General features: G+C 42.7%; 1 protein-coding gene across 1 annotated transcript; it reads right to left on the reverse strand.

Moving 5' to 3' along the window:
• Positions 1–1,550: 1,550 nt before the first annotated feature.
• LOC308076501 (uncharacterized protein) lies at positions 1,551–13,309 on the reverse strand. Its single transcript, XM_080416828.1, has 5 exons — positions 12,859–13,309; positions 6,660–6,989; positions 5,649–5,906; positions 4,971–5,120; positions 1,551–4,289 (listed from the first exon to the last, which is right to left on the reverse strand). The coding sequence occupies exons 1-5, from the start codon at positions 12,905–12,907 to the stop codon at positions 4,129–4,131; spliced, it is 948 nt and encodes a 315-aa protein (XP_080272954.1). The 5' UTR covers positions 12,908–13,309; the 3' UTR covers positions 1,551–4,128.
• Between the last annotated feature and the right edge of the window lie 10,390 nt (positions 13,310–23,699).

Genomic DNA, 23,699 nt, shown 5'->3' on the forward strand with positions numbered 1-23,699 from the left:
ACACACACACACACACACACACACACACACACACACACACACACACACACACACACACACACACACACACACACACACACACACACACACACACCAAACAGGTACAGTCACACACTTCCTCCTGTCATTAGTTGACAGTTACAAAGCCGTTCCTCCTACAGGTGACCACGCTGCCTGCTGCACTGACTGCGGTCAAACAGCGACGCCTGCTGTTCATGAAGAGAATGGCAGATAGGGGTCTGTGCATGGCATGCTGCTACACCGAAAAACAAAACCTATCGAATTCCGTGCCGGCAGATTTAATCGTTTTTCCATGTTTTGACGAATTCATCGGTTTACCATTATATAAACGGAGCATTTAAACACATTTGAAATCTGAGGATTTTTGGATACTATTTTAAATAGTTTTTGGGAAAATGCTGCTAATTGTCCCAAAAGTGACTGCAGCTTCCTGAATGATTGCTGCCATTTGGCTCCAAAGGCTTCACACAAAGCTAGCCTTGCCAACATGTAGGCCTATAACACTTTATAACTGTTAACAGTGGTTTCGAGAAGCCATTTTCCCCCCAAGTTGCAACGTGACATAAAGCTCTGTTTACACAATGCTGTGACCCCACCAACTGTACATTCTTTACCCTTCTTTTGTTTCTTAAATTGTTTATGGTTTGACACTTGCGTTGGTAATGCAGAGGACAGGAGAGAAGGGTTTTAGGCTACACCAAAAAACAACACCTATCGAAGTCCGTGCCGCCGGAGGGCGTTGTTTTTGCACTCTCGGCAAATCCATTATTATTTACAGCAGTTTATCTCAAAGTGGGGTGGGGGGTCGGTCTGGAGTCTCCATGTATATTAAGCTCTTTATTAAACAGAAAATACATGTTCAGGTGAGGATACCAATTTTATCCAATCAGGAGAGAGAACTCACACAGGCTGCAGGTTAAACAAGTGAAATTGGAAGTGATTTCATCCAAAAAATATCACTTAGCCTTTTAATGAAGAGAATAGGAGCTAATAGGGTCTATACTACACCGAAAAACAATGCCTCGAATCGAATTACGTGCTAACAGAGATTGTTGTTTTGCACTTTCCAGCCCAGTTAATATAGTTTAATATGTCAAAATCAGTTTGTAAGGGTCCATCTGGTTCCATTTGTACACTGTACACTCTCAGAGTTATGGGCATCCTTGAAATTAACTACACTTTGGTAAGACCTCTAAAGGAAGTAAGGAAGAGGCCCAATTTCTTTCCAATATGGCTGCTGTGCATAGAGTCCATTCCTGAATGCCTCTATGTGAGTAACATTACAGTGAGCGTCCCAGACAAGAGAAAAGTCACATTTTCCTGAGAAACACATTCAGTGTTTGATCATTTATTATGAATCAATGTTCTAGATTAGATCAGATGAAGTACCCTTTAAAAGCCAGTAGGGGGAAACCACACACTTCTAAATGCGTTTTTTTTTTGTTTACAAACAAATGCTCAACAGATAAATGGTGAAGAATATGTTAAAGGTTTTTATTGCAAAAGCAAAATCTCATAACAAAGCTCGCATGTACAGTCTTCATTGACAAAGTAATATATATTTAAGTAAAATATCTGCATGAATTTAGAAACAGGATGAAATGAGTTTAACTTATATGTTTATGCCAATATTAGCTCAACTTTCAGCCACACATTTTAAAGCACCACTATGTAACTTTTTTAATTAATAAAATGCAAATTTTACCAATAATCTTTGTCATGCTTTATACAAATATGTTACCCTGATTGTAGCACTTTGAGATTTGTACGTAGAGTGCATTATAAATACAACTCATTATTACTATGTCAAACGAAATGCTCAACAGATAAATGATGAACAATATATTAAAGGTTTTTATTGCAAAAGCTAAATCTCATAACAAAGCTCACAGCCTTCATTGACAAGTTAAATATATTTAAGTAAAATATCTGCATATCTAAGAAAAATATCTGAATTTACAAACAGGATGAAAATGAATTACACTAATTATGCCAACATAGTCTCAACTTTAAGCCACACATTTTAAATGAGCAAAGAATTGTGCTTCTCTAGTATTAATCCTCCAGCTTGTTTCTATGTCAGCTCAACTGTTAAAAAGCCACAGCATGAAAGTGTTAAATGTCAGCGTGTGAGACATCAACCATAAACCACTTCATCTTAACTTCTCCTTTATAAGAGCTCTCTGTCTTATCGTCAGTGGTGGAAAGTAACTAAGTACATTTACTCACTGTACTCAAGTACAATCTTGAGCTATTTTTTACTTTACTGGAGAATTTCCAATTTTGAGTACTTTTACTTCTACTCCACTACATCTCAGAGGCAATTACTGTACTTTTACTCCACTACAATTATTTGAAAACGTATTATTATTATTACAAAACATTAACCACTTCAGCCCTACAGTTCAGCCATTTGAAAATAGCCGATCTACAAGCTCACAATGCGTCGCATCACATTTTTATACATTCACAAAACTTGTGAAATGGGACATTCTGCATAATGAGTACTTTCTACTTTTGGTACTTTCAGTACATTTTGATACCAATACTTTTGTACTTTTACTCAAGTAAATTTTTAATTCCGGACTTTTACTTGTAACAAGTAAAGTGTTTCTCATTATCACAGTATTGATACTTTTACTTTTACATGCGAGTCCTCCTTCCATCACTGCCTACATGTACAGTATAATTCTTGTTTAATTCTCGTGTGTGTGTGTGTGTGTGTGTGTGTGTGTGTGTGTGTGTGTGTGTGTGTGTGTGTGTGTGTGTGTGTGTGTGTGTGTGTGTGTGTGTGTGTGTGTGTGTGTAGTTGTTGTATGTTGTGTTTACACACATACATTATTAGCCCGTAGGCCGTAGTCTTGACGACCATGCAGTCTTATTCAAAGGTTAACATGTATTTTAGATAGAATGTTATTTAGACAGATACCAGGTTCATGTGTTGACCTGACATCCTATAGTTTCTATATAGTTTTAATGTACAGTTTATTTATTGATATTATAATGTTTAGACTGATGATAGGTTCTTGGTTTACCTATGATCCTAGATTACAGACACATTAACACTGTCTCTATGCATATAATGTATTACCTTGTGTTTACCTTGATTACTGTAAATCACTCAGCATTAAGAGCGTCTGATAAATGTCTACATTGTAAATCATAATATGTATGTTTTTCACTTTAGACGTACTGCTTTGTTTTGAACTTGTGCAGAACTTTGGTCGACTATACGGTTGTAAAAACATAAATACAATCTGATTCTATTTGATTAACATTCCAAAGTGGAGAGAGAAAGAGGGGCTGAACAGTAAAAGAGCATAGAGTTTAAAGGTAGGGTAAGTGATATTACTTTGTTAAAATAATTGTTAAATAACTATATATTCTGATAGTAATCATTGCTATAGAGTGTTTGTTCAGTAACAGGAGTCTCACTGTCTCTTCAGCTCTTTAGTAAACAGAAAATATTATGTTCAGGCCAGGATACCAGTTTTATCCAATCAGGAGAGAGAACTCATACAGGATAAACAAGTCAAATTAGAAGTGATGACACACAGTAATGAGCAGACTAAATAGGAACTGGAACACTTATCAAAATGAAGCTGATAAAGAGGTACTTCTGCCCTGATTTGGTTTAAATGTGCAACAACCTGAACATGTATTTACTGTTTATTAAAGAGCTGGAGAAATGGGGGGGGGGGGGCTGTTACTGAACAAACACTCTATAGCAATGATTACTATCAGAATATAGTGCTTTAAAGGAGTAGTTCACCCAAACAAAAATCTTATTTTCTATCAATTATACACATCATGAAGCTTTGAATTCATGGAGATTTTTTAGTTTTTGTCGCATTCTTAAGCCAATAATGTGATGAGCGGGTGGCTGCTCAGTAGGAGACTCTTTAAGACTCTTTAAGTAGTCTCTGCCGGTCATCAAATTATTCTCAGGAATGAGACAAAAACTAAACATCTCCATGAATTCAAGGCTTCGTGGTGTAATTGATAGAAAATAAGTCATTGTTTGGGTGAACTACTCCTTTAACCTTTCAAAAAACAGTTTTGTTTTGACCAAAAAAATATCACTTTTCTACCTTTAAAACACAGGAGTTACTGGGTTTCCATGACAACCATGTTGCCGTAAAGCGGGTCTTGTTGTTGTTGTGGAGGAGGAGGGCGGGTCTTCATCTTGTAGTAAATGTAGAATCCAACACTCACCATGAGCAGGACGCACATTTCAGCCACTTGGAAGTAGAGATACACACCGTGATCTACACACAACACATCACAATGGATACATTTTACACAATTATCATTAGTATATGTTTATCTAAATGTAGAATAGCCAATTATTTTTACCCATTTCTTTTTGTCATTGTGCCAAATATGCTAATTATTTCCTCTCCTCACACATGTCTGTGTTGTCACTGCTGTCGTTTCCTACTGACTCACCTGCCAGTGAGGAGCCCCCACCGAGAGGACGTAGCACTTTCGCCCTACTCCTCCCGTTCAACACCCCCCACTGACAGGCTCCGCCCCCAGCCCATAGGAGTACAACTGAGTATAGACACTCAGCCAAGCCAGATGCACTGTGGGGGATTTGAAAACCTAGACACTGTGGTGGACAGGTACTTTACCACTGAGCCACCTGAGAACACATTTTCTTGATTGATATCCTGTATATATCTCCATATGACCAACATAAAAATAAAAATATAAGTGACGATTTTCATGCTCATGAGTTGATCATTTACATCATTCAAATGCAAGAAGAAAATGTCGATAATCAAACCACTGCACCAGAATGAATGAGGACTTAATGAAGTACGATGGATGAATGTGTTGATCTGTGTTGATGGTCAGAGCAGTGGTTTGAGTGTTAGGATGTGAGAGGAGGTTAGGATGTGAGAGGAGGTTAGGAGGATGTGAGAGGAGGATGTAAAGGTCCTTACCCAGGCTGGAACTCTCACCGGGTGTTGTTGTTGGTAGTTCTGTTGTTGTCGTCTGTGTTGTAGTCGGTGTGGGACATGAGGTGTCAGTATCAAACACCCATCCTGATATCTGTGTCCCGTTGGATGAGGTGCAGTTGATGAATTTGAAGCCTAACAGACACACATGGTGGGTAAAAGTAAATGTAAAATGGTGCATTTATATACTGTAGCACCTTTATCCAAAGGGCTTTACAATCACACACTGATGAGAGAGGAAACCGTACAAGCTGCTCATCAGCAGCAGTTAGGGGTTCAGTGTCTTGCTCAAGGACACTAACCTATAGGGAGAGCCAGGGATCAAACCACTGGACCTCCTGATCCACTGACCCAAATGTATAAGCAAACAACTGGATTTAATGAGTCAGTGTTGTCATGGTAACCAGAAGGTTACTGGTTCTGCACCGGTCTGGTAAGTCTATGTGTAGAAGTGTCCCTGAGCAAGGCACTTAACCCTTAACTGCTCCCTAAGTGCTGTATTAATAGTTAGGATGGGTTAATGCAGAGGACAAATGTCACCTACAGTATGTACTGTGATGAATACCAACAAGAGGACTCAATTCATTATTATTATTACAATTATTATTAGTATTCATTACTGTCATGTTCATCAGCATCAGTTATAATCATGTTCAGTCTCACCTGGACATGGTGAGATGTTCTGATCAGCAACATCACTGCTAACACTGTTGTTCACGTCACAGATCAGGAGTCCAGATGTCCCCAGAGTCAGTGTGATGCTCTGTGTGTCATGATGTCCAGAGAGGAGCTGCTTGTCTGTCAGGGTTTGTCCATCCAGAGTCCAGCTGTACTGGACACTGTCCCCTTCACAGGAGCAGGACACCCTCATCTGTCCTTGAGACAGACACTCAGAGGACAGCTTAGGAGGAGACACTGGAGCTGGAGGACACACAGTTAAAACACAGTGGAAGACACAAGACATTAGATTGATAGATGTGACATTGTCAAACTTACAATGTACCATAGTTTGCATTTATAGCAGATAATCATGTCCATGACTAACGTTTTTGGTTATGTGGTATAAGTCACTATTTGTAATGACAGTGCTGCATTGATGCATTTTATTTACAGTTCTTCTAGTCTCTACTCTCACTGGTAAAATATTGACATGTAATTAGGGAAACAACTTATATTATGATATATTTAGTGTTAAAATGTAGATTCATAGCAATGAATGATTAATTAAAGTAACATTAATATGAAAGTGCAGTAGTTGTAGATGTTCTCTCAGAGCTGAACATAATCATCTGTGTAATCAGTGAAGGTTTATAACAATGTTTTATTGAACTTCACTAAACTACTGTAAACTAAACTTAACAACAATAGAAAAGTGATGTTGTCTCTAAGAGATACTGGAATATGTTGTTGTTGTCAGAATCAGAATCAGAATCAGTTTTATTGTCACATCACAGGTTTACAAGGTAAACAAGTGGGTGAAATTCGTTTTTGTACATCGTTCCCATCGCAACGTTAATTTCCATAGAAAGAAGAGGGGGGGGGGGGGGGGGAGAAGAAGAGGGGTGGGGGGCAAGTGGGAAGGAGATCAAACAAGAGAACAACAGAAGGCCAGACAAGTTATCTACACAATGATTATTGATTATTTTATATCAGTTCTTATTAGTAACACTTTACCTTGAACAGACAGATGGAGATGTTTAGTTTCAATGGCCTTTCCTGATGATGAGTCAGCGACTACAAGGACATAATGAGCTTCATCACTCCTTGTGATGTCACTCATCTTAAATGTCCCACTACTGACATTAAAGGATGATCTGTTTATGTATTTATCTGCAACCCTAAACCTATTCCTTCTAAACTCGAATACTGGGTCTTTTGCCTCTTTTGACCATGTGTATTCACGTCCTGTCTCAATCTTCTCCACCAGTCGTAGATCAACGGTTCCTCCCACAGCTGCATAACATTGAGTTCCATTCTGTCTGGCATCACAGGGGTTCTGCAAACCTGGACAGTTTGAAACATAACACATAAAAACATTAGGAACATCTATCATTTCTTATAGTCATAACTGATCGTCTAATAGCTATTACTTCCCAAGATGTATGTAACCACAGATGACTTCATTCACCCTAAAATATAATTAAATATGATCTACAGTGACGTCACTCCATAGTATACGTGGAAATAGGAGAAGGAAACGTTACAAGCCAGAGCAGATGGACATGCTGCCGTGTGTGTGCGTGTGTGTGTGTGTGTGTGTGTGTGTGTGTGTGTGTGTGTGTGTGTGTGTGTGTGTGTGTGTGTGTGTGTGTGTGTGTGTGTGTGTGTGTGTGTGTGTGTGTGTGTGTGTGTGTGTGTGTGTGTGTGCATGTGAACATGACTGATTAATCCTGTATGTCATTGGTTCTCAACGTGGGGTCCAGGGACCCGCAGGGGTCTCCAGCTAAATTAGCTAATAATAATACAGCATCACAATCATGTTAACCTCTTTAAACATATTTGATACTTTGGCTTTTCAGATATATCAGATATATGAGCTTGTAGATCTACTAACTTTTGAAAAATCGTGAACATTTGTGCAAATCTTTGAATATAGTGTAATATATATTTTTTCAAGCGAACATTTTTAACTCAAATCTTTGGGGGTCCATGCAGCCAAATACCACTGATATATATACATCTGTATGTCACTCTCAGCATGCATTCAGACCATGTGACTGCTTTACCTCATCCATCAGCCTCTCACTGACTGTATCAACAGAAGATATTATTGATCACTTTGTACTGTATATAATCATGTGATTTAAACACTTTGTACTGTATATAATCATGTGATTTAAAACACTTTGTACTGTATATAATCATGTGATTTAAAACACTTTGTACTGTATATAATCATGTGATTTAAAACACTTTGTACTGTATATAATCATGTGATTTAAACACTTTGTACTGTATATAATCATGTGATTTAAAACACTTTGTACTGTATATAATCATGTGATTTAAACACTTTGTACTGTATATAATCATGTGATTTAAAACACTTTGTACTGTATATAATCATGTGATTTATAACACTTTGTACTGTATATAATCATGTGATTTATAACACTTTGTACTGTATATAATCATGTGATTTATAACACTTTGTACTGTATATAATCATGTGATTTAAAACACTTTGTACTGTATATAATCATGTGATTTAAAACACTTTGTACTGTATATAATCATGTGATTTATAACACTTTGTACTGTATATAATCATGTGATTTAAACACTTTGTACTGTATATAATCATGTGATTTAAAACACTTTGTACTGTATATAATCATGTGATTTAAACACTTTGTACTGTATATAATCATGTGATTTAAACACTTTGTACTGTATATAATCATGTGATTTAAACACTTTGTACTGTATATAATCATGTGATTTAAAACACTTTGTGCTGTATATAATCATGTGATTTAAACACTTTGTGCTGTATATAATCATGTGATTTAAAACACTTTGTACTGTATATAATCATGTGATTTAAACACTTTGTACTGTATATAATCATGTGATTTAAAACACTTTGTACTGTATATAATCATGTGATTTAAACACTTTGTACTGTATATAATCATGTGATTTAAAACACTTTGTACTGTATATAATCATGTGATTTAAAACACTTTGTACTGTATATAATCATGTGATTTATAACACTTTGTACTGTATATAATCATGTGATTTAAACACTTTGTACTGTATATAATCATGTGATTTAAAACACTTTGTGCTGTATATAATCATGTGATTTAAACACTTTGTGCTGTATATAATCATGTGATTTAAAACACTTTGTACTGTATATAATCATGTGATTTAAAACACTTTGTACTGTATATAATCATGTGATTTAAAACACTTTGTACTGTATATAATCATGTGATTTAAAACACTTTGTACTGTATATAATCATGTGATTTAAAACACTTTGTACTGTATATAATCATGTGATTTAAACACTTTGTACTGTATATAATCATGTGATTTAAACACTTTGTACTGTATATAATCATGTGATTTAAAACACTTTGATAATCATGTGATTTAAAACACTTTGTACTGTATATAATCATGTGATTTAAAACACTTTGTACTGTATATAATCATGTGATTTAAAACACTTTGATAATCATGTGATTTAAAACACTTTGTACTGTATATAATCATGTGATTTAAAACACTTTGTACTGTATATAATCATGTGATTTAAAACACTTTGTACTGTATATAATCATGTGATTTATAACACTTTGTACTGTATATAATCATGTGATTTAAAACACTTTGTACTGTATATAATCATGTGATTTAAAACACTTTGTACTGTATATAATCATGTGATTTAAAACAATTTGTACTGTATATAATGTGATTTAAAATAATAATCTTGAAAGTATTGGAAAATGTTGAATAATTGTGGCTTACAGTATGTATCATGTGTTTAATGCAGTTCTAACCATAATAGATCTGTATCTGTATAGAGCTTACAGTATGTATCATGTGTTTAATGCAGTTCTAACCATAATAGATCTGTATGTGTATAGAGCTTACAGTATGTATCATGTGTTTAATGCAGTTCTTACCATAATAGATCTGTATGTGTATAGATGGGATGAGACATTATTATATGATGATTAATAACGTCTGTATAAACACTGTTTATGTCTAAGTAACTGTGTGTGACTGTGGTAAAGACAGGACAGCACTAACAGAGGAAGAGGAGGAGTTATTGTGGTAAAGACAGGACAGCACTAACAGAGGAAGAGGAGGAGTTATTGTGCTAAAGACGCACAAACAGAGGAAGAAGAGGAGTGAAAAAACAGAAGCTGAGGTTAAGATGTCAGCACTAACTTTATCTGACATCTTTCATCTGTTTATGGTTTATGTCTCTACACTGTTAAATGATTAGTGTTAACTTTACACATGTAACCAAATGGACCCTGAGTGTACCAATGTAACCAAATGGACCCCGAGTGTGCAAATGTAACCAAATGGACCCTGAGTGTACCAATGTAACCAAATGGACCCTGAGTGTGCAAATGTAACCAAATGGACCCCGAGTGTATAAATGTAACCAAATGGACCCTGAGTGTGTAAATGTAACCAAATGGACCCCGAGTGTATAAATGTAACCAAATGGACCCTGAGTGTGTAAATGTAACCAAATGGACCCAGAGTGTACCAATGTAACCAAATGGACCCCGAGTGTGCAAATGTAACCAAATGGACCCCGAGTGTGCAAATGTAGCCAAATGGACCCCGAGTGTGTAAATGTAACCAAATGGACCCCGAGTGTATAAATGTAACCAAATGGACCCCGAGTGTGTAAATGTAACCAAATGGACCACGAGTGTGTAAATGTAACCAAATGGACCCCGAGTGTGTAAATGTAACCAAATGGACCCCGAGTGTGTAAATGTAACCAAATGGACCCCGAGTGTATAAATGTAACCAAATGGACCCCGAGTGTGTGAATGTAACCAAATGGACCCCGAGTGTGTAAATGTAACCAAATGGACCCCGAGTGTGCAAATGTAACCAAATGGACCCCGAGTGTGTAAATGTAACAAAATGGACCCCGAGTGTGTAAATGTAACCAAATGGACCCCGAGTGTACAAATGTAACCAAATGGCCCCCGAGTGTACAAATGTAACCAAATGGACCCCGAGTGTACAAATGTACAGTAACCAAATGGACCCCGAGTGTGTAAATGTAACCAAATGGACCCCGAGTGTACAAATGTAACCAAATGGACCCCGAGTGTGTAAATGTAACCAAATGGACCCCGAGTGTGCAAATGTAAACAAATGGACCCCGAGTGTACAAATGTAACCAAATGGACCCAGAGTGTGTAAATGTAACCAAATGGACCCCGAGTGTACAAATGTAACCAAATGGACCCCGAGTGTGTAAATGTAACCAAATGGACCCCGAGTGTGTAAATGTAACCAAATGGACACCGAGTGTGCAAATGTAACCAAATGGACCCCGAGTGTACAAATGTAACCAAATGGACCGCGAGTGTACAAATGTAACCAAATGGACCCCGAGTGTGCAAATGTAACCAAATGGACCCCGAGTGTACAAATGTAACCAAATGGACCCTGAGTGTACAAATGTAACCAAATGGACCCGTAATGGGTAATTAACACAGTTCTATTAATCCCATCCCAATCCCATCTATACACATACAGATCTATTATGGTTAAAACTCTTCTCTCTTCTCTAAAACACCCTGGACAACGCTCCACACATTGTGAGCTTGTAGATCGTCTATTTTCAAATGGCTGAAATATATATACAGTAGACAATAAGATAAGCCTAAACTGGAATTTTCTCCGCCGCCTAAATAATAACGAGTCACAACCTGTGTGCGTCCTCAAGTCACATGGTGTCCATGTGGATCTGCTCTGAAGCGGCCCCTCCTCCCCGCCCGGGCTGGCAGTGAGTTAACACTTGCATGACGGCAGTAAGACCAACTACCACACAGACCAACTACCACACAGACCAACTACCACACAGACCAACTACCACACAGACCAACTACCACACAGACCAACTACCACACAGACCAACTTCAGATCAAATTGACCGTTTTTTCCTCAATTCCATTGACCACTGTCTCGCCTCTGGGCTTCACAGGCTCTGTCTCCTCCTCCCCCACACAGCAGGGGTACCATTTTAAATATCGTTTCAATCCCACTCACACCTCACATGTTGTCTAGTGCTACGCTTCATTTGGTTTACAGGCAGAGAAATAATAATATAGGCTATATGGGAACGCGAATGGGAACGTGAATGGTAACCATGAGATCCGATATGTAAAATCTTTATGACAAAAACGTATACAGCATGATCGATCGCTGTAGTGGTGAGCTTGGATTAGGCACATGAACAGGGTTTAGGAAATGGTTACATTTACACTCTTGAGTGAAACATGGATACCCTAAAAATGATTCACTGGTAGACAGAGTAAATAATATGTAGGCCTTCTTAAGTTACACAGATTAACTTTTCAAAGTTACATTTATGCCTGCTGTCTGAAGCCGGAGACAGAGACTCCTGTCCCCAGACGCTATCTCTTTGAAGAGCACGTATGAAACAGCTGATCGCTGTAGCACTGTTCATAAAGTCATACAGTAGGTCAAGTTTGTCTCAAGACTCAAGGCAGAATGTTTCACAATTATAAACATTTGATATTTACCATTTGAGTACATACAGTACAATTAACCTCCATCAGTGGAATACAGGTATGGACTGAAATTGTAAATATTAATTACCAAAATTTGGAATCGAGCTAAAATAATTTGCCTCAAATTCTGATTTATTTTTTAGGTCTGGCCCTCGGGCCGCACGTTACCCATATGCTTCCTAAACCGTGTTCATACACAAAGTCAAAATGCATGTGACTTCATAACATTGTCAATGGAGAGTAAAAAACATGCACTGTATTTGCTTTCATACGAAACAATTAATCACTGGGAAATGTGACTGATGAAAGCAAATCACATTTATCTGAATAAATGTGTTTCTTTTTCATAGAGTGAATGGAATTAAACAACTTGTTGACACTAGATATAATAGTGAATATGAAAATGATTAGTATATTTAATAGTGAATATGATTAGTACATATAATAGTGAATATGATTAGTAGATATAAAAGTGAATATGAATATGAGTAGCAGATTATAATAGCGAATATATAATAGTGAATATTATGATTAGTAGATATAATAATGAATATGATTAGTAGATATAATGGTGAATATGAATAATGTGTTAAATAGTGAATAAAGCAGCTTCTCACCATGAGACAGTCCAACTGTCATCATCAGTAGAACAAACACAGACTCCATGTGTTCTGGATGGAGAGGAGAGGAGAGGAGAGGAGAGGAGAGGAGAGGAGAGGAGAGGAGGGCTGGTCAGAGGAGAGGAGAGGAGAGGAGAGGAGAATAGAGGAGAGGAGGGCTGGTCGGAGGAGAGGAGAGGAGAATAGAGGAGAGGTGAAGGCTGGTCAGAGGAGAGGAGAGGAGAGGAGAATAGAGGAGAGGAGGGCTGGTCGGAGGAGAGGAGAGGAGAGGAGAGGAGAATAGAGGAGAGGAGGGCTGGTCGGAGGAGAGGAGAGGAGAGGAGAATAGAGGAGAGGAGGGCTGGTCGGAGGAGAGGCAGGTGGAGGTCGTAGGTCAGATGGAGAGGCAGGTGGAGGTCGTAGGTCAGATGGAGAGGCAGGTGGAGGTCATAGGTCAGAGGTGGATGTAGAGATGTGTCTCTGTGACGGCTGATAGATTCAACATGAAACCAAACGCTCCACTCTGACACACCCTCTCTGTGGATCAGCCAATCATTACGTTGCAACACAACATTCTGACCAATGATAAAACATGTGGTGTTTGTTGGTCTGTTTAGAGGAAACAGGAAGTGAAACCGCCTTTTATGAAGAAAAAATAAACGCTGTCTGGAGGGTTTTTCAGATGAAAAAGAAGAAGAGGTGGTGGAGGTGGTCACATGACTGACTGAAACACACTTCAGTATAACTCTATAAATGGAACTTACTGAACTAAACATAACTAAGTTTTAAACTAGTAGATCTGGAAGTAATACATATTTGGCCAAATAAAAAGTAATAAAGATTGGGCAAAAGTATGGCATCGTATCACCTAAAATATATGGCTCTTTGTTTACCATCTTCCAGAGACCAGCCCCAGGTCTGTGTTTCTCCTCCCCACCTGTCAGCTCTGCTGTCTGGGTACATGCATGTTGAAATGCATGTTGAAATGCATGTTGAAATGCATGTTGAAATGTTGTCCAGTAGAATCTACTGGACAACATTTCAACATGGAGATCATATCTCACACCAGGCACGGAATTTCATCATTTTAGGGTCAAGGCCACTTGACCTTTGATGTTGTCGAATATCAGATCTGCAAGGCCATCAAATAAAACCATTATTTTCAATGTGAAGTGTACTATATCTCTGCTGTTGCGCAGAAACCAACTATGTCCAAAATATTAACTTGTCATGAAACGGGGGGGAAAATAACGTTTTTTATTTTATTTGTATCCCACGATTTTGTAACCCTTTTTTTTCTCCACACAGTGCCAATTGCCTATGTAATCCTGGGCGCTACTCTCCCTCTGCCAGCCTAGGAAGAGCCCAGAACTGAGCTCATGCCTCCTTCAATGCATGAGAAGCTAGCAAGCCACTTCTTATCACCTGACAGACAGAGGGGAGTTTCCCCCGGTAGGACGTAGCACGTGGAAGGAACACGTTATTCCAACCAGATCCTTTCCCCTCCATCAGGCATTTAAACATTGTCAGATACTTGAATGTGTCCATATATTATCACTTTACCCAAATACATTATCATCACTTTACCCAAATACATTATATTATCATCACTTTACCCAAATACAGTTCAAGTGGAGTTAGGAGGTTTTAGACCATTAAAGGACTTCACCCATTTTCAACCTATCTTCATATAATAGGCCCTCACTAATGCTCATGATAAAATGGTACAATTATTGTGTACTTGGTCTCATAGGAGTACCGTGGACAGTCCAGAAACCCGTCTACCAGTGACATCATCATTAGGCAGGATTTTTTTTTTCAACAAGATTTAAAACATTTTATTTAGATTTGTATTAAAGGAGAATTCCGGACATTTTAAGTGTTATCTTTGATGTGTCGTTACTCACCTACCGACGTAAAAAGTGGCGTTGTTTTTTTCCAGAGATTCCCCTGTCGTCATTTTTTCAACCCCCTCCGTTGTCATAATGGGAGTGCGTGGCTTAGGGAAATTCGTCTATTATAACCGATGCAAAGTTATTTTTTTCTCTACTACTACTCATTGTAGAGTCTCATGATAGTCAAACATGCGCTGAAAGTTCCTGAGAGGCTACCGCTAATGCCGAACGATTTAACACTGGTTGCTTGTTTCTCTCCCAGAACCTGGCAACTTGGTGTTGCCAGGTAGAGAAACAAGCAACCATTGTGTGATTTAGACACTAGTCAATAGTCTGATTAAACGTGATAATGTCCCATTCAGTGCATTGACAGCAACCGAAATGGGTGCAATAAACACCAAAGCTCAAATGACCTTTGGCCCCTATAATGATGAACTTCCAGGCCTTCACTGCCCTTGAGCAAGACAGTGAACCTGTAAGAGATGCCTCACATCTCTACCGTCACAAGAAATTAAAACATGCTTTTTTTCATGAAATAGCATTACACATTCATCCTCACACCACAATCCCTCTCAGACCCAATACAAATAATAACAGAACTGTATGTGCTGCAGGGCATTCTGGGTAATCACCCCCACCCAATAATAGCCCAGTCCAGGATGCTACAGTAAGATGATAAGACAGAGAACAGTGAGAAAGCGGAAGTTATTTCTATAGATGGACGATAACACTGATGTTGACATTATGCTGTTTCATGCTGTGGGTTTCTTCACAGCTGAATTGACGTAAAAAGTACTAAGTGTGATAATAGTGTGAAACACAAAATCTGCTGACAGACATTACGAAAAGTGGAGAAAATATTGGCATACGTACGTATATACACATTTATTCAATTTGAAAAAACAATAGATTTCACTTTGTCTATAAAGGCTATACATGTAAGCTTTGTTTTTTTGATATTTTGCAACTAAAAGTAAACGGTATGTATTATGTAATCAACCTCTTTGCGTTCACAATTAGCATTTAGAAGTGTGAGGTTTCCCCCTATTGGCTGTTAAAGGTACTTTATCTCTGACCAAAAGGTTTTTCAAAGAAGTACTGCTTCACTCCCAAGTGGAAATCCCCCGTCAAATCAAACTCAGCTTCTTCTATGCAACGGTAGAGTCTGTTCTCCTCTATGGCAGTGAATGCTGGACCCTGAAGCCAACCCTGCAGAAGTCTCTAGATGGGTGCTACACCAGAATGTTGCGTGCAGTACTTAACATCAGCAAGAGTACACATGTTACCAACAAGACCCTGTATGAAGGAATGCCCAAGGGTGAGCGAGAAAATAGCATCCAGGAGAATGAGACTAGCAGGACACTGCCAAAGACATCAAGAACTGCCAGCCAGCAAATTGGTTACTGTGGGAACCAACACACGGTCATCGGTCACGAGGACGTCCCACAAGGACATACGTGGACGTACTCAAGAATGATGCAGGAGCGCAAAGTACTAACGAACTGGCCAGATGTATGGAGAACCGGGATCACTGGAAGCAACGATGGAGGGCTCGTCTGAGGACGACCTAGGGTGAGGTGCAGGACTGCAGACTGGCAAAGAAAATAAATCCAAGGCACTCCGTCTTTGATTAAAACAATATTTAGAGATTTATTTTGAGGGAAGCAACAATATGACCCAATACTGTAAGTCTACATCAGAGTCTAACATGTTGTCTAATCAGTCACACCTAAACACCAGCCATGGGTAACATTACAATCATGTCACTTATTCTGTCATGTCATTTGAATAAATATATATAAATGCACAAATAAATCAAAAAGACAACATCCAAGTAGTGACCAACACCAGTTCTTCATTGTAATCAGCAGAGTTGTAAACGACGCGACAGCAATTACATTTATTTATAAACTATATTGTAATTTTGGCCGACATCTGATTAGCGATTAATTGCTTTGTAAAAGCTATCAGGTTGGGTGTGAAGTTGAATGTCTTTTCACACACAGATAACTCCTACATCAGTATGCCTGTTAAATTCAAACGCCATGCAGATAAATGCAAGGATGAAATGATGATTGAACTAAATGGAGAAAAATAACTCATCGATCAATAAACTAAGGCATGAACAAACTTACAGGCATACATATTTACCAACTCAACAAATACTACAGAAAGGAAACAAACTCAAACTAGAAAAAGTGCTCCTCGGAGCACAGGTCTCCGCCAGGTCAGGTAGGTTATTGTGTCCTCCTGGCGGCGCTATAATAGGCCGATGTGAAAAGTGTGCCATTTCTTCTTAGGCTTTTCACTGCAATCGGACACTGCATTCATGATTTGAGGCATTTTGTTCCAAAAATGTGTTTTCACAATTAGACCTGCTGGTGGCGCTATAACAGGCCAATGGTAAAAGGGTGGCATGTCTTCCTTGGCCTAATAGAAATGTGCGTGTGAAATTTCACGGAAATCGCAAGCTGCGTTCATGATTTGAGGCATTTTGTTGAAAACGGACCAATCCTGTAAACTTTGGAAGCCAATCTTAGGCAATCAGGAGGTAATGTGGGAAATCGGATAGATCCGTGTTGATCACATGACTATAGAGATACTGTGTACCGATTTGTGTGATGTTTGGACAAAATCTGAGGGAGTAGTATCAATAAATGTGTTTTGCACAAATCGGCCTCCTGGTGGCGCTATAACAGGCCAATCTGAAGCATTTGGGCCAGAGGTTCTGACTTGGCATCCAGGGAGTGTGTGTGCACAGTTTCGCAGCGGCTGGGCAAACGGTGCCGGAGATTAGGTGGTAACGGACGGACAGGACACACGGACGGACAGACGGACGGACAGGGGGTAAAACATACTCTCTCGCCATGCCTTTCGGCCTGGCGGAGACAATAAACAGAAAGGAAACATGACTTACTTAATAATGCATCAGGTATAAACACAATGTAGTTTATCTCAACAAACAACCTGTTACATCTTCACCACAAAGTGGAACAGAGGTCTCTCTATGCACAGCAGACATATTGTAAAGAAACTGGGCCTCTTCCTTACTTCCTTCACAGGTTGTTACCAATGATACTAATGAAGGCTCTGTTCCATTCTGGTCAAACAGAGTCAGGGTGTTGACTCACTGGAAACACTCTGCTACACCAGTGGGTCTCAAAGTGTGGTCCAGGGACCCTCATGGGTCCTTGAGGGGGTTCTAAATGGACCCCATACGGGTCTGTAACTCTGAGAGTGTACAAATGGAACCAAATGGACCCGTAAGGGCTCTTATAGGCACATTTGGGTGCTGATATGCTTGTGCATTAACTATATTATACAATTCTACAATTGTATAAACTAGGATTACAATAAATTACAATAATATTGGTATCATATCAAGGAACAGTTTAACCACTTTTGTACAATAATCCATGTGTCCAGCAGGGAAATTGCATATGATTAAGTGCCATATACAGTAGTAATGTGTTTATATTTAGGAGTATAACCATAGTGAATGGCAGACAGATATAGGCACAAGTCCCAGTAAGTGAGGCTTCATTACTGGGAAGCCCAGGGTCTGTAAGCCATAAATAACTTGTAACATCTCATCCAAGGAGAAGAGAGGGGGACAGATAACATGTATGTTAGGAGGAAACTGACGTCACTATCAGGTGGGGGGTTTCCAAACTAGAGATAAGAGCTAGGGCATTCACCGAATAGCCGAATATTCGAATATTCGAATATCAAACCGACTATTCGATTATTCGAGAAAAAAAAGAAAAGAAAAAAAAGGGATTTCTTTTTTTTTTTTTAAGATTTTTTTTTTTTTAGTGGCTTTTCTAGAGCAGACACGCAGCTGTGAGCTCTGGTGTGACGTCAACTCGCATTCATTGAGTCGAGTCATCAATGCCATTGAAAAAAAAAAAAAAAAAAAAAAAAAACTTTTTTTTATTATTTTATTTTTTATAATCAAACCGAATAATCGACTATTCGAATACTTTTGGGTCGAATAATTCGAATACCATAAATCACTATTCGTTTAATGCCCTAATAAGAGCTGACCTTAATGGCTGACTAAGCAGAAGGCCAGAGCTAGCCTGCCCTGGGAGAACGTAGGTTACGAAGGTAACCACGGTTATGTGACCCTATTGGATCACTCCAATGTGGGTATCACTCCGCGGCGGAGGGATACATTCGAGGTAAGGATTAACTGATTCACTACCGTGCGCACCTGTGCGTGCGTGGGGGTGTGGCCTCCCCTATATAGGCACACCACACCCACGCGCGCCTGCTTGAAGAACATTTCGAGGCGCCTCAAGCACCACGACAGGATTGGAGTGATCCAATAGGGTCACATAACCGTGGTTACCTTCGTAACCTACGTTATGTTTCCCCTCATTGGATCACTCCAATGTGGGTATAGAAGTACCCGATTCACCTGGTGGTTGAGGTAGGAACAGTCAGGCCAACAAAGAAGGCTGAAAGCATAGAACCTACCCCGAACTGGCCGCCTTGTCTGTGAGGTCAGGAGGAGCTGCCCAGAACTGCCGACACCAATGCATTAGGTGTCGCCACGTTGACATTATAAAATCTGGCAAAGGTGGCAGATGAGGCCCAACTGGCTGCGGCACACACCTCAGAGAGTGGAACCCCCCGCAGGAGGGCTCTAGATGTGGCCATTCCCCTGGTGGAATGAGCCACCACACCAACTGGCCCAGGCCTACCAGCCAGCCCATACGCCAACTGGATTGCGTCCACAATCCAATGGGACAGCCTCTGCTTAGACAGACCTGACCCCAGGACCCGCTCTGCATAGCACACAAAGAGCTGGTCTGTCCTGCGCAGCGACTGCGTGCGACTCACATAAGCTTGCAGAGCCCTTACAGGGCAAAGCACACTGGGAGCGGAACCATGCCCCTCCTCGTCTGCAGATGGGGAGAAAGCAGATAGAGACCAGGAACTGTTGACGTACCCCTCAGACAGGACCTTCGGCAAGAAGGAAGGATTTGGTCGAAGAACCACACTCCTCCGGTCAGGCCCCATCTGGAAGCACTCAGGGCTTACTGAAAGAGCATGCAACTCGCCAACCCTCTTGGTGGAAGTGATTGCTAGTAGAAAGGCCACCTTCAAGGAAAGGTGCTTCAACGAAGCAGCCTCGAGGGGTTCGAATGGAGGCCTAGTAAGGGCTGACAAAACAATGTCCAGATCCCAGCGTACAGCCTTCTTAGCTCTGGCTGGACGCAGACGTCTGGCCCCCTTCATGAACTTAGAGACCCAGGGGTGTCTCCCCACCGAACCCTCTGGAAGCTGGACATGACCAGCAGAGATGGCTGCCAAGTACACCCTCACAGTGGAGGCAGACAATCCCTTATCCAGACAGGATTGCAAGAACTGCAATATGGCCTGCACATTGCAGGATTCTGGGTCCAGGCTGTGCGCTGCACACCAAGAACTAAAGATTCGCCAGCGCAAGTGATATGCTGCATTAGTAGAAGGAGCCCTGGCTCCCTGCAAAGTAGCGTTCACCCCCTCTTGGAGGCCTAGCTCTGACCACTGGCGCCGCTCAGGGGCCAGGCCCACAGATTGAGCCGCCGTGGTTCGGGGTGCCACAGGGTCCCCCCGGCCTGCGAGAGCAGGTCGGGCCTCAGGGGCAACTGCCATGCAGTCCCTGCAAGGAGAGACAGGAGACTGAACCATGGGCGCCTCGGCCAAAATGGGGCAATTAGTATCAACCTGTGACCTGCCTGCTTGGTCCTGTCCAGCACTGCAGGGATCAAGGGAATTGGAGGAAATGCATACAGCGGTTCCTCTGGCCAGTCGTGGGCCAGAGCATCCAGTCCCAGGGGTCCCGGAGGCCCCGTCACTGAGAACCAGAGGGGACACTGAGTGTTCCCTGAGGCGGCAAAGAGGTCCACTTGGGCCCGGCCAAACCTCATCCACAGCTGCTGCACCACCTGAGGGTGCAGGCGCCAGTCCCCCTCTTGCGGCCCTGCCCTCGAGAGCATGTCCGCTGCTGTGTTGTGAGCCCCAGGAATGAACGCTGCATGTAGAGAAGCTAGATGCGCATGAGCCCACAAGAGCAACCTCTCTGCCACTCTGTGCAGACGGGGAGATCTCACCCCCCCCTGGTGGTTGATGTAGGCCACCACTGAGGCATTGTCTGTCCTCACCAACACATGTCTGTCCCTTAGGGACGGGAGGAAACTCTGAAGAGCCAGGTGCACTGCCCTGAGCTCCAAGACATTGATATGTCTGCCCAGCCACGGGGCCTTCCACTGGCCACTCGCTGACCTGCCATTGTGCACTGCTCCCCAACCTGCCAGGGAGGCGTCCGTGCACACTAGCTCCCTGCGACACACCCTGTGCAGCTCCACTCCTTGACATAGAAAGGAGCGTGAGTGCCACCTCGACAGCGCCCTCAGGCACTGTGCTGTCACCACAAGGCGACGATGTCTGTGTCGTTTCGGGTGAAATCTGTGGGAGTTGAACCACAGTTGTAGAGGCCTGAGATGGAGCAGGCCTAGAGGAACCAGCAGTGAGGCCGCTGTTAGCAAGCCCAACAGACGCTGGCACTCCCACACTGTCACCTTCTGACCGCGCTGAAAGCGGCTCAGGAATGAGAGGATCGTCTCTACCCTTACCCGCGGTAGAGACGCCCTCATTGTCTGTGCATCCAAAGACATCCCTATGAATGTCACAGCCTGGGATGGAGTCAAGTGACTCTTCTCGTGGTTCAACACCAACCCCAACTGCTGTATGTGGAGCACAACCTTGTGTGTGGCTAAATTCGCTTCCTCCTCGGAGTGAGCGCAAATTAGCCAGTCGTCCAGATAGTTTAGTATCGTCAGACCTCTGGCTGCCAAGGGCGCGAGGACTGCCACCATGCATTTGGTAAATGTCCGTGGCGCCAGCGAAAGCCCGAAGGGAAGGACCATGAATTCGTAAGCCCTCCCTTCGAAGGCGAACCGGAGGTACTTCCAACAGGATGGATGCATGGGAATTTGGAAATACGCATCCTTCAAGTCGATCGTCGTGAACCATAGGCCCTTCGACATGGCCTGAAGAACACGAGCTGGGGAAAGCATACGGAACTTTAACCGCTTTAGCCAGCGATTCACCCTTCGCAGATCGAGAATAGGGCGAAGCCCCCCGCCCTTTTTGGGAATGACAAAATAGGTCGAGTAGAACCCACCTAGCCGTTCTAGCGGCCGTAGTATCCTGATGGCGTCCTTGTCCAGCAGTACGGATATCTCCTTCCGTAGCACTTCCCTCTTCAGGGGGTCGGCCACTGTTGTAGGATGGATACCCGTGAATGGAGGCGGCCGGCCTTGGAATTGGAGTCTGTACCCTTGGAGCATGGTAGAAAGAACCCATGGGGACTCCACCCGCTCCTCCCAGATTGCCCTTTGGGCCTGGGAGAAGCGGCCGAGGCCGGCGACACTGTCAGGTTGACTGCTGAGGCCCGCCCCCCTTAGGAGTGGCGCGTCTGGGCCTTCCAGTCTCGTTGCGTCCCCGACGGCGGTCCCCCTCTCTGCGCCTGTCGACTCGCCTCTGAGCCGGGTTAGGTGACGCAGCCTGGGGCTGCCGAGTAGGCAAGGACTCTGCCGTCCTCCCGGACGGTGGAGGGCCACCTCGGTCTGGTCGGCCTGGCCTGAAAGGAGGGGCACGGACCCGAGGTGGAGGCATGAAATGTTTCAGGGTCTCCCGATCCTTTCGGACCCTGTCCGTCTGCCGCAAGATATCATCGACCCCGGGCCCAAAGGTAACACCGGGGGTCAGGGGGAGGTCAGCAAACGTGCTCTGCATAGAGGAAGGCAGCTTGGTCTGTGCCAGCCAAAGGTGGCGCCTAGCAGTCACGATCTGGCCCAAGGCTTTCCCATTAGCCCGGGCCATGTCTCTCTGGATCTGGCCGATCAGGTCAGAGACCAGTTTCACCTCTTGAGTGAGAGGTCCTCTATCCCCTGTGACCTGGGGCAGCAAGCTCTGCAGGTAGGCGTGGAGGAGCATCACTGCATTAGACAGGCGTCCCCCCGCTGTCAGTGAACCATAGACCGTCTTGAGGTCCTCGTCAAACGTCCTGGGAGGACCAGGCTTAAGACGGGGGGTTTTGCCAATGATGTCCTTATCTGGCAGGACCATGGCTGCAATCATGGAGTCCATGGTTGGGTACTCCCGGAGGCCAAGGGAATCAGGCTCTGCCATGAAAGCCCATGGCCCTGAATCAGAGGTAAAGTGGAAGCGGCCTCTTTTTTCAGCCCAGCCTTCCATCATGGCCTCCTTGAAGGCACTGGATATGGGCACCACTGTTGGGCTGCCCGGAGGACCCTCCTGGGCAATGTCCAGGGTAACTCTGATCCTCTCTACAAGGTCCTGGACCCCTTCCTGCATGGCAGGGGCCACATCAGGGCGGTCACTGCCCCCCTCAGAGGGCCCCGCTGACTGCTCGGACCTGCGGTTAACAGTGCCGGCGTCATCTCCCAGCCAAAGGCCCTCGCTGGCCTCCACTGAGAGAATGTCGTCTCCCTGGTCAGCGTCCACCTGCTGATGCCAGGTCAGCTCTCCACGCCCGCCCGCACTGCGGGCAGGACTACTGTGATGGCGGCTCACCACACCGGAGGGAGGCGGAGATCTACGGTCCTCAGCTGGAGCCAAGGCCTGAGCCACCCAGGCCCGCATGGCCCCCAGTCGGGCCACTCTCAGGCGCTCAGAGAAGACACAGCAGTACAGGCAGCCATTAGGGCGCCTAACCGCCTCCTCTGCATGGACCAGCCCCAGGCAGTGCATGCAAGATGCATGCGCATCCCCAGGTGGGATGTCCTCTCTGCACTTGACACAAAGGGCTGACATCCTGTAGTGGCCCCGTGCCCCTGGCACGCCGTGGCAGGGTCGCCTCTCCCTACGCACTGCACCCGGTAAGGGAATTACCAGGGGAGAGGCCCAAAGACAATGGCCGCCCCGTAAGGGTCTTACACCTGGGTC

Source organism: Gymnoscopelus braueri (assembly GCF_963280865.1).
Source record: "Gymnoscopelus braueri genome assembly, chromosome: 20".
NCBI classification, from domain to species: domain Eukaryota; kingdom Metazoa; phylum Chordata; class Actinopteri; order Myctophiformes; family Myctophidae; genus Gymnoscopelus; species Gymnoscopelus braueri.

Coding starts and splice junctions, on each gene's coding strand:
- LOC308076501 (XM_080416828.1), bottom strand. CDS start 12,907: ATGGAGTCTGTGTTTGTTCTACTGATGATGACAGTTGGACTGTCTCAT. Junction 6,990..12,858: donor GACAGTTGGACTGTCTCATG/GTGAGAAGCTGC, acceptor CAAACTGTCCAG/GTTTGCAGAACCCCTGTGAT. Junction 5,121..5,648: donor GAACATCTCACCATGTCCAG/GTGAGACTGAAC, acceptor TGTGTCTGTTAG/GCTTCAAATTCATCAACTGC.